This window comes from Gastrolobium bilobum, unplaced genomic scaffold, assembly GCF_033153095.1.
Source record: "Gastrolobium bilobum isolate Gb01-03AN ecotype WA unplaced genomic scaffold, APGP_CSIRO_Gbil_v1 utg11463, whole genome shotgun sequence".
NCBI lineage: Eukaryota > Viridiplantae > Streptophyta > Magnoliopsida > Fabales > Fabaceae > Gastrolobium > Gastrolobium bilobum.
In genome coordinates this window covers 141,030-153,211 of record NW_026896863.1, presented here as the reverse complement: position 1 = coordinate 153,211, position 12,182 = coordinate 141,030, and the positions used below count along the sequence as shown (strand labels likewise).

General features: G+C 30.7%; 1 protein-coding gene across 1 annotated transcript; it reads right to left on the bottom strand.

The window, feature by feature from the left end:
* Positions 1-2,083: 2,083 nt before the first annotated feature.
* Positions 2,084-3,021, bottom strand: LOC133302471 (vascular-related unknown protein 4). Its single transcript, XM_061502248.1, has 2 exons — positions 2,686-3,021; positions 2,084-2,224 (listed from the first exon to the last, which is right to left on the bottom strand). Exons 1-2 carry the CDS (start codon positions 3,019-3,021, stop codon positions 2,084-2,086), a joined length of 477 nt encoding a protein of 158 aa, XP_061358232.1.
* Between the last annotated feature and the right edge of the window lie 9,161 nt (positions 3,022-12,182).

Genomic DNA, 12,182 nt, shown 5'->3' with positions numbered 1-12,182 from the left:
GAGCAAATTATAAGCACATACTAGAGTTAGAAATTTGTTGAGGCAAACTTGTTTTTGCTAACTGATGATTGCGGAAAATTAGCTGGACATAGATTGATCGAGTAATTTCAATTGTGAATGTAAATTGCGTTTTTTAAAATTTATTTCAGTTGTAATAATTGTACCACAAAATTAGATAATATCTAAGGGCAATCTCAATTTATACCTTCGTGAAGTATACTTACATTAGCATTAAGAAAATGGAATACTTGAGGAATTTAAAATTTGATTTTTTTTTATTAAAATGGATTTTTTTTAAATAAATTGCTATTTTTTAGTATAAAAAGAAACTTCAATTGAAGTGTAAATCCATGTCCAACAGACAATATACATGTATCATATTAAATAACACGAGAAGATCTATTTCTGAAATAACCACGAAAACAAAATTATATATCTAACAATAATATGTTATTTAATATGAATAACTTTTCGAGAAAAGTGTTACAAATCATTACTAATCAATCAAGGAAAGATATGCATAAATGAAGAATATAATCAGTAGAGAAATTTTTTATGCTTTTGCACGTGTTTCACGAAAATTATTTTGTACTTTTCTGTCTAATATCTTAGTACGTATCAGTATAATTTTGAAAAATATCTTAACATCTAAACATATTTATGATTGTAGATGTTACTTTTTGGCTTCTTTTTATGCGAAAGGCTTCTTGTTGTCAACACCCAGTAAGTTGAATAATCATCACTTATCCTAACAAGCTGACAAACACATAATTATTCCACTAAAAGTTTTTATATTTTAGCTGCCACATGATCATGGAAATGGTATATCATGTAGTTAAAATTAAAATTTTACCTAAAATTGAAATGAGGATAAAAAATCATAAAACGTAAAATTTTAATATAATAAAAATGGTAAAAAATCGTAAAAACATTTGAAATTTTGATGAAATTGTTTTGATTAAAAAAATCATAAAATCATAAAAACATTAATTTAAATCAGAATTTTAACCACCATAAGTATACCCCATCTAGAAACAAAATAATAGCCACAAATTTTATACATAGAAGTAGCAAGGTCATTAAGCTCATAATTATTTAGTTTTTCATGTCTTTTAACACCAATGATATTCTTTTTCCTGTTCACTGTTTCCTTTAAGACGGCACTTTCTTAGAGTAGGATGATAATTACATTAAATTCGTCGGTGAAGTATATCTTCTATAATCCGTACCGTGAAATGTGAATATCCTCTTCATTGATCTTTATTAAGAATCTTGAGTTCACTATCCAAAAAACTAGTTTTAAAGATGAGAGTGCCCAAGTCTTTATAAATCTCATATTAGTTGTCCATACAATCAATATGAGACTATATTTCTCAACACGCCCCCTTATAAATCTCATATTAGTTGTCCATACAACCAATGTGAGATTCTATTTCTCAACAAGCCCCCCACACGAGAGCTTACTGAGCTTGAAGGGTGGACAACATACAAGCCCACCTACATGTGGAAATTCCACTACAAAGAAAGTGGGAGGCGGTGAGATTTCGAACGCTTTGATACCATGTTAAGAACCTTGAGGTCACCACCCCAAAAGCTAGCTCCAAGGGTGGAAGTGCCCAAGGCCTTATAAACCTCACATTAGTTGTCCATACAACCAATGTATATATTTCTCAACAATCTTGATACGCTCTCTCTTAGAATAAAATGTTTTTTTTTTGGAGATATTAGAATAAAATGTTAATGGTTACAAAATAAATTATTGTTAGTTTAGCTTTCTTATTACTCGTTCACTCTTAATATTCCACCTTTCTATCTGAGTTATATATTCTGTTTCTTGTTTACTTTGCTTTCCAACAGATTATGTTCTATATGAGTGATGTTCTAGTGTAAAACTGGTAATTATTACGACCGGAACATAAATTGTGTTTCAACTGCTAGCTAGAAAGAGTATTGAGAATAATGATTCAATTTGTTATATAGAAATGCTCTAGCTGTCTAGCATATCATTGTGCGCTAAGAGCCTAAGAGAGAGAGAAATGCATGTATATGGAGGTGCTTTCACAATTAACATGCATGAAACTAATCAACCTAGATAGTTCACTATCATCGACAAAGGAACTAAGCAGAGACCTTTGTTCTTCAGTTCTGTACATTCACTATCCCTCTCATTAAAACCCGGTAGTTCTTTCCTCTCATCTCTTTCTCCTGAGGTATTTCCATTCTCCTACAAAACAAAACAAAAGGCAACTTATTAGTTGAAAAATGCAGAAACCATTCACTTCCACAATTAACATGCATGTATGGAAGGCCACTGAAATAAATGAATACTCCATTTCATTAATTCTTGGCAAATTAAGGTGATATGGTAAAAAAGAAAAAGAAAAAGGAATGAAAATTATTTTGGTTACAAAGTAAATATATAGTCTTTGTTTATATACATGATTCTCATGTATTTTCTTTTTCTTCCAAATAAACCAAAAGATGATTTAAACAGAATTTCACTATAAATTGAAATGATCAAACCTGAGAAAGGTCTATTCAATTTCGTCCTTTTGTTTCACCTTGTTTAGCTGGTTCTACCATTGATAAATTATAGAATTAAATAAGTTACGAATTGAACTTAACTTTTAACTAATTGAAAAGAAAAGACAATGTAGGGAGAAGAAAAGAAAAAGAAAAATGAACCTTGGGGCTAGTGATAGGAGAACTTGCAGTATCTTCCAAAGAGTCATCAACCAAAGATGTTTTGGTCTTCTTCTTCTTCTTCTTGAAACTCAATCTATTACGACACTCCTCAGCTTGTGCACTGTTAACTAATGTTTTCGTAGGAGCCAAGGAAGCAGCATCAGAGACAAGGGATGAGGAGCTATCATGATCAACACCAGAGAAAGTCATAGAACATTTCTGATCATTAGTATTTTGTTTGTTAAAGAAATCCTCAAAGTACATAGTCCAACCACTTTCCTCTGAGGACTCATTGGTCATATTCTTGGATGAAGGAACTTTGCTCATGGAACTCATTGAAGCCACTTTATCTATCAGAAATCTAACAATAGAAGATGAAATTAAAAGGGTTCGGCGGCCTGTTCTAAAAAGGCAAGTCTCCAATAGAAAGCATATGTAGAGGTTATATTTTATATGAGATTTATTTTTCTTATTTTGCATAAGACAAGAGCAATGTTCTTACACTCACAAAAGAAAGAGAAAGAAGAGAGAATAAGCAAAAGAGAAAAAATTTAAGGTGGATCTCACATGAGATTTCTTTGTATAGAAGGATTGTTTTATCTTATGTAACATAAGAAAAACAAATTCCCATTTTATATTTAATAAACGACGAGGAAATCTACATAAATATGATATAATATTTGACGACTTTGGAACCTTGGGTGGGACATAGAAGTGGAGGACTTTAATTAAAATTAGATGAGAGAGAGCATGTGTGGGTGTGTTTGACCTTCGTGGTTGGAGATATAGGGCATATGCCAACAGAGATTTGCCAAATTTTCCTTTATATAGTGGTCTTAACTTTCCACTAATGCTTTGAATTAGTCATTTAGTCACCCTTGAAATGTTTGGAAATATGTTCTTTCGGCTAACTCATTATTCCCTAATGCTAAAGTTTCCGTAGAAACAAACATATCGAAATTGGATAGTTTGTATTAGGTTATGTATTTAATTTCTATTAATGTATATAAAAAAAAAATTGCTAAGAAACTGTATTCTAATTCTAACAAGGCTGTCATAACCAATTTCTCTCACACCACATCCATTTTATGCCCTTCAACGGTGATTGTTTTTTATCTCGAGCTAATTATTATTATTTTATTTCTTAAAGTATTCTCCCACTGATAGCTGAAGATTAATTCTTTCGAAGTGAAAGATCACATTAAGTGGGTAAATCTCTCCCAACAAAGTCTTCTCCATACACATGGCTGTCAGCATGCTTAAGAAACCCAATTATCCTGTCAGCATGCTTAAGAAACCCAACTATTTACTAACTGTGCTGGCCTTTGTTAGTGATCTAATTATCTCTTTAAAGCGAGTTGGCCCCCACAAGTTCTAACTCTTTGAGCCGATTATGTGACTATCCTAAGTCGGGACTTAATTACAGTTAAATCTTTTCATCCCTTTTCAAAAATATAGTTGGTGGGAATCGAATTCAAGTTTTCTCCCCCAACTGTGATTCTTTAAAATAGTTAAGAAATATATTTATGGGTACAAAGCCAAGTTTCAGTGTCGGTCCAACTGTTAAAGAACATATATTTGGTGTGTGTATTTGTCTCCCTATGTTATGATCCTCTTTGTCTTTTCCTCCAAATTTGAGATTGTGTTAAACATTGTTAAATTGTAACCGCATGATATATGTCTGCTTTTTGCAAACATATGTCCCCTCTTTCTTTAGCTATCATTTAAGTAACTTTCAAACTTCGTAGCAGTTCCCCAAAATTTTGTAGTTGATGTTAAATAATTAAATTGCAGTTTCTCTGTTTCGAAATTAAAAAAAATAAAAATTTAAAAAAAAAGGAGAACTAGACCAAAAAAATCAATAAAAAACAAGAGAGAAAGAGAAAGCAGAATTGATAGGTGTATATTCGTCTCGAAATGACTACAAAATGGATAATCATTATAAAAATAAAATAAGAAAGAAAGAAAGGAAATTGATTATGTTTCCACTAGTTTGATCATAAAAATTAGAGTAAATATCTTTTTTGGTCCTCAGTAAATTTCATGATGCCCGTTTTAGTCCCTAGCAAATAAAAAGGTCCATTGTGGTCCCTAAAAAATTCAAAATGGACCTATTTAGTTGGAATTGTGGTCCCTCACAAATTAAAAAAAAAACGCAAATTAGTCTCTAAAAGAACTAAAATGGGTCCATTTTGAATTTCTTAGGGACCACGACGAGCCTTTTTATTTGTAGGGACTAAAGTGATCATCGTGAAATTTGCTGAGAACCAAAAAAAGTATTTACTCTAAACATTAATTGAGTTAAATTTTAAAATGGTAATATATTTTCGCTCTCTTATTCGTATAACTACTTTTTTACGGGTAAATCGTATAATATTATTTTTAAAATCCGTTCTTTATTTTGTATTTCAATAACAGCTAGTGCACCCACACCACTTACGTATTTTGAATGTCAATATCACAAGCCACAAGGTTAGGAGGAAGATAACGAAAACTACAGCCTTAGCATTATCCACTTGTTGCAGCAGAATCTTAAAAATCTCACGAGAAGTCGAGAACTAAAGAGAAGTAATAGCGTTTGTTTTGCTTGCTTTAAGTTTCTTCCTTTCATTTAATTTAGGGGTATTATCCGTTGAAAAAAAGATAAAGGCATCATCATTGAATGGAATGATGTATTAAGAGTTTGAGTTTATTGACTTAAGGCATAAACAAACATAAAAGTAAAGTAGGAATCGTTTTGAAAAGAATAAAAATAGTTGATGACTTTGGCATTTGTTGTTACTTGTTAGCCATTTGTTTAAGAACTTTTTTCGGTTTTCGCCGACGTTACTTCACAATTGTTTTGTCTTCTTGGCCTGCAAAATCTAGGTCATTATAGATCCTATTAAGGAGGCTCCACTCTTCTCTTACGTGTGTTTGTGTGATACTAATTTTAATTTTACCACAAGTTTACTATTAGCTTGCCCCGTATTGCCGACTTCAAAAGTTGTAATTAATTCTTTTGCATGAAAAACCATTACGAATTTAATCAGCTAGCTAGGTATCGTTTCTTTAGTTTTTGTTTCATGGTCTTCTCCCTTTCCAATGTACCCACACAAAAAAAAAAAAAAAAAAAAAAAATTCTCATGTTATTTTTCTAGGAATGTTTTTTTGTTTCAAATGGTCTAAACCATAACGAGGATTTCTTTAAGTTTCCTTTAAAAGAAAGGTAGTTGTCTGAAAGAGGAATAATGCTAGGTGTATATATAGGGCCACATCAATTTGTTTTTTTTTCCTACTATTTTTACAATAATCAAATCCCTTTCTAATTAAAAATAAGTCCTATGGTCGTTAATTATGCTATCTAATTAATAAAGTTAATTAGGTAAGTAATAATTTATATATGTAGCATGATATTTTATTAAGTTAGCATATATATTATATATTAATAGACTCAATAATAAATTTATTTTATTCAAATTCCTTAATATAAATAAATTGATTATACAATAATGTATTTAAATAGATTAAAGTTATCACTTAGTTCATGAAGATGCTTTATCCATTGTATTGTCAAACTGCATATATAAATCGTTAGTTATGTCACTAGTTTCTAGTAGTAAGTAGAGGACAAATTAAAAGAAAAACCTAATTTTCTTAATTAAAAATTTGAGGAACTACTATTTGCGGTTGGTAGCTCTCAGGCAACATGAAAGTACCCGTACCTAAATTGTAGGACATAATCATGAAATGATGCAATCTGCATCGAACAATTTCGGTAAGATGAAGGACCATCTGCAATTTAAACTCAACTACAGCAAACTTCAAAATGATTTAGGAGAAAATGGTTTGACCAAAAATAAATGGACCGTGGCACACATGCAAAATTGCTAAAATTTCAATGTGATTGACCCATTTTGTCTAGGACAAAACACATGAGCCTATACCATGTCTGCCATTGAACTTTTCGTAACTGAAGTTTTTTGTGTGCAAATATTTATTAACCACCACTTAGTTTAAGAATAAAGGGGACATGATCACATGAGTCATGAACATATATAATTATCAATACAAGACCCGAGTCTTCTTCTAATTAAATACAAGAACGTTTAGAGGTTACAAATTGCTTAATTATCATTTAGTATCTTGTATAACAATGTTGCTTAATTATATGCTTCACCTACTTGTTGCTGTTTTTTTTTTTTTTATCTTCAAAAAAAAAAAAAAAGGTTATCCTTATGCGAGACAATAATTTCCCTCTATTTGTTTAGTTGTAAATTCAAATAAGGAAAAAAATTAATTAGATGAATCTTATAAATGTCAATGACATGGGCATTGAGTTGAGGCCACTACTTAGTGGGGACCCAACTAACATGATTTCTGAAGAAATTTTCTAAATTTAGGTCAAAAATCAATATTTCCTTTTCAAAGATGTAATCTAATCAGGGATTTCGGTTATTGTTAGAGGAATGGCTCTTTCAAAACTTAATTATCCTTGTCAGGACTAATAAACATATGGATGAAATGGCACATATATAGGTCATTCATACACGTGTGCCATACCCGTGCTTTTAACGTGCCAGCAGGTGAAGCATATAATAAGTTCCATGTACACCTACCCAAATGATCACCGACACTTTATATCTTATATTTCCCTATTATGTATTCATAATTACGGTACAGGATATCATGTCTACTTTATTTATTTTTCTTTAATATTATTATATCAGAATTTCACTCAATCTTTATTATTTTTATTTTCTCTTCAGATTCTGATATAATTATATTGAAATGAATAAGTAGAGTAAAAATAAAAAAATATATACACAGTATCGTATTCTTATAGTTATTATATACAAATATAGACACGCACGCACTGACTCAATCATTTGAATTATTTCAGCATATAGCTGCTGCTGCTGCTTTTTTTATTTTTATTTTCACTCTCACTGTTTACTTATTATTTAATCAAACATATTTTAAACTTCGTGTCACCATTTATGAAAATATCAAACTTTGTCTATATATTGTCTAAGAAAAAGAAAGGAGGGTTTTTAGATAAAAGAATAGGAATTAAAGGGTACGTAGCTAGGGGTGCTAAACGAGCCAAGGGCCTTACAGGGGTCTTTGGTTCGGCTCGTGAAGACCTGAGCTTACATGTCTAAAATTGATTGTTGAACCCATGCTTGGACTTGTATAAAAACTCGTTTAATAAAAATGTTTAAGGCTCTAATTCAAAGGCTCGGCCTTAGAGCCTCTCAGGCTTGCCTAATATATTAATTTTTTATTTTTTATTTTATATTTTTTGTATTACTTGTGATAACCCCCTCTCTCTCTCCTCAATCCATTTCATTCCATTTTATTAATTAAACAAACTTTTTGAATGATTTTATTTTATATTATGCTATTTGGATATACAATAAATTTATGAATATTTATGGAATTACTAGTGCTGTTGATTGTATATTTTGTTTGAATAAATTTTAATTGTCTTATTTTTTTTTAAACAGGCTAAAGCAAGCTTTCATTTTTTATAAATAAGACAGGCCACAGGCTGAAATTATATTCGTGACAGGTAACAGGCTTGGCCATGCTGACACATTTAAATACAAGCTTAGCCTTTTAAGACCAAAGCTCGGTTCGGCTCGACCCGTTAACACCCCTATACGTAGCAAATACAGTAAATCACTTTCTGAATCACTTCAAATTTCTTTTAAATCCTTTAAATTGGTAGTAAATTTAGTTTCTCTGATTTTAATTTGTAGATATCCAAATGAGGGTAGGACATGTCCTTTATCTCAATCCATCCCCCCATCCCACACGAATGCCTGCCTGCCTTTATCTGATATTGAAATGGCTTTTTTCCGATTACGTACTTATAATTAGTTTTTTCTTTTAATAATTTCCATTCAAATTTGTAAACTTAATTGATAAGGAAAATGCCATATGCATTCAATTTACCTTTAATCAATTCAAAATATTAATGGTTTGTTTTCGTGGGAAAAAAAATTAATTTTGGACAGATAGCATCAGCTCATCTTTTTTCACCACACCCTTTCATATATTAACTCCCTTTTTCATATTTAATTCGTAGTATGCACCTAGTAATTCTTTGCATATAAGAGCGAATTATTCTTACTAAGAGCATATTTGACACCTCTTTTTGTTTAAACTAAAAGTTATTTTTAAGCTAAAGTTAAAAAAAAAGATTAAAAAATAAAACTAAATGTTGTTTAATGATTATATAAAACTATTTTGATGGTTTTGAAGGAGGAAAAATTAAAAAAATTATTATTAGGATGAATTATTAGGGTAAACAATAAAATTTATAAATACAAAATTATAATAAGGATAAAATATAAAATAAATCTTATAAATATATATATGGCTACGCTTCTTTTTTTAAGAAAAAGAGAAGATAAAAATAAGACATATCAAACAAGCATGAAGGAAAAGGGGTTAGGGGAAATTAGCTTGACATCATCCATCATATTGATAAAAGAATTATTTTTTATATTTTATTCTAAAAGTAATGTTGTTTCAATAAATTTAAAAAACATAAAAATATGAAATATCTTGAAAAGGTATAAATTATAAAATATGTAAACTTATAGAAAATAGATTTAAATATAATAAAGTTAGTTTTATTTTTTAGTCAGAGCTAGTTTAATACATTTTTTTAACTTAAAAACTACTTTTAAGATAAAGATAAAAATAAGAATTTGGAAAATAAAGTTAATAGCTATTTATGATTATATCTAATTTTTATTTTAAAAATTACTTTAAAGTGAAAGCTAAAAACAATTAAACAATTTTTTTTGGTAAAATAACTTTTGTAAGTTCTGTTTTTAATTAAAATTACCATAAAGTGTATTTTAAATCTCTATTATTTTTTCCACCAAAAACAAATCTCTATTATTTACACAAACACAAATATGATAAGAAATAAAAGAAAAGGTTTTAAAGGAAAACAAGATCCGGGAACGGGTAAAATACAATTTATTTAATCTTTTTGGTGACGTTCTCGGTATTTTTTGGGGGAGGATGAGCTGAAATGCTTTGCCATTAGGATAGGAAACAAAATTTGTAAATATAATTTTAGAGTAAGGACATAATTGAAAAAAAAATATGAGGACTACAAAAAAAACTCATGTACATCTTAAAAAAAAAAAATTCTTTGAGTGCTTCTAACATTTTCTTATTTTATTCATTATAAAAAAAAAATCTTTTTATGACAAGAGTTTTGAGCTGTTAGTGAAGTGAGAGCAACATATGTAACCCTGAGAGGAATGATGTACCATTGTAGGATGTCTTCGACAATAATGGTATAGACCAAGGCAATGTGAGGAGTTCACAGGTGTTGTGTGTAACAATGAGGGGTGGTGGGATATGGCTACAATCACTCTCCAAGTTCAAAGATGTAACCGCTAATGTAAATGATGATATCGTGTGTGTATATTGTAATGTTATAAAAATTAGATTGACTCGAAAATTGGTGAACCGGCCATATAATCAAATCGAGTTTCATATTGGATCGATCAAGCATTCAAATGCAACCCAACCGATTTTGGTGAAAACCGGTGACTCGGTCAATTCAATCGGTTACCCGACCCGGATCATAAAAAAAATCATAAAGGATATCATTTTTTTTAATTCACAAATGGTTTGTTTTCTTTTAAAATATTTGAGTGATTTGTTGCTTATTGACTTACATTGATTATGTACCTACAACACTAATATTATCTTGGTTATGCACTATGCAAGGAATTTTGATTTAATTTATAGCTTTAGATATCGTCTGCTAAATATGAAGCACCAGTATCACAAGCATTATATGTTTGTTTGATCCTTTGTTGGATAATAATATGTGATTTATTATTTTTCATATTAAAATATTTGAAATTGGTATTATTTTTTTACAGGTATTTGAGTATGTTTATAAATTTTTTAATATAAATTATATATTTACATTCTGAGTCATGTGGTTGAACCAGTGACCCACTGGTTGAACTAGTGACTCAGTACATCGACCAGGTCAATGATCGGTGTAAGAACCCGCACCATTAATTTAGGAATTTAAATAATATAATTGTGATATTAGGAAATAATTCCATAATCGACCTAAAATAAATGTGAGAAGACTTGAATAGTTAATAAAAGGGTTTTATAATGTTGAAAGTCGTTTTTCTGACGAAAAGTGCATATACCGATTCTGCTTCACAGTATAAGTGCGTACCGATGAAGTATCTCGAAAAATTATGAAAAAGTATGTATATATCACTAGAATAATATCTAGGACTAGTATAAGAAGTTTGGAGTCGAAATAATGAGAATTGACGTCAGGACTAATACCGGCTACGTAAAAGCGTGTATCGGAAAAGTGCTGCGAAAAATTAAATAAAAATATTATAAATCCTAGAAAAATGGCTACGTTCAGAATCCAAAGTTTGGGATTAAAATGATAAGCGTAGCTATTAGTGCTAATACAGTGTGATTAAACTTAAACCGCCTATAAATAGTGATGGGCACTAAACCCTAGGCTGATACTCAACCTCCTACGTGAGTTTTCTGGATGCTCAGCTGCTGCCACCCTTCTTCTTCACCAAACCATTTCCTTTTCTCCATAGAATTCCTCAATACCTCATTTTTATGATGGATTCTTCACCTCTAGTCTTATAGACACTTGAGAGCAACATTGGGGTGGGATAAAAACCAGTTCTTGAGAGGGTGAACTTATGAGTTGTGGCTATAGGGGCTGTGTTGCTGAGTTTATGTTGAGGGAGCCATTCTCTTAACCTTGAAGCTTCAAGAAGCCATTTTTTTAAGTGTAAAGGACCAAGCTTGTGTGTCAAATTCGTGGTCTTGTGAAGTCAGTGTTGTGGAGCTGTGTTGGGAGCTTCAAGTCACCTCATTTTTCTGAGTTTGAGACACTTGAGGTAAGCCATGATCATCCTCTTTGAATATTCATGGTTTGAGCTTGTTTGAGTTATTAAAGGGTTAAACTTTGATCATTCATGTTAAAAGTTGATGAACTATGCCTAAAAGTGTAAATGAACATCTGTTTTTGGGAGTCATTGGACTCCAATTCGTGAGAAGGTCATTAAAATGGGACTTATGTAGGGAATGCACGAAATTCTGCATTTTTTCTGATAAGTATTCGAATATTTTTCGTGAAGTATTCGAATACTTATCAATTGGTAGTCGAATACTCTTGAAGGAGTATTAGGATACTTTTCTGGGAAGAAAAGTATTCGAATACTGAGTAGTATTCGTATACTGTAGTGAAAGTATTCGGATACTTTCTGGAGACATGCATTATTCGGATACTCATCGAGGAGTATTCGAATACCTCCTACAGAATTAGCCTAAAATCACTTAAAGCAAGGTAAAGAGTCTTAAACACTCAATGTAACCTTGGGCTAATTATATTAATGATTGTTTCTGGTATAAACAGACCGTAAGGGTGCTGTTTGTGGACCTTGGACTGGTGTAGACTCTTGATTGGGATTGTTAACTTG

What these genes read in the sequence shown, in the direction of transcription:
- LOC133302471 (XM_061502248.1), bottom strand. Translation starts at nt 3,021, where the DNA reads ATGAGTTCCATGAGCAAAGTTCCTTCATCCAAGAATATGACCAATGAG. An exon ending in CTCCTATCACTAGCCCCAAG is followed by an intron (nt 2,225 to 2,685) that starts GTTCATTTTTCT and finishes TTTGTTTTGTAG; the next exon opens with GAGAATGGAAATACCTCAGG.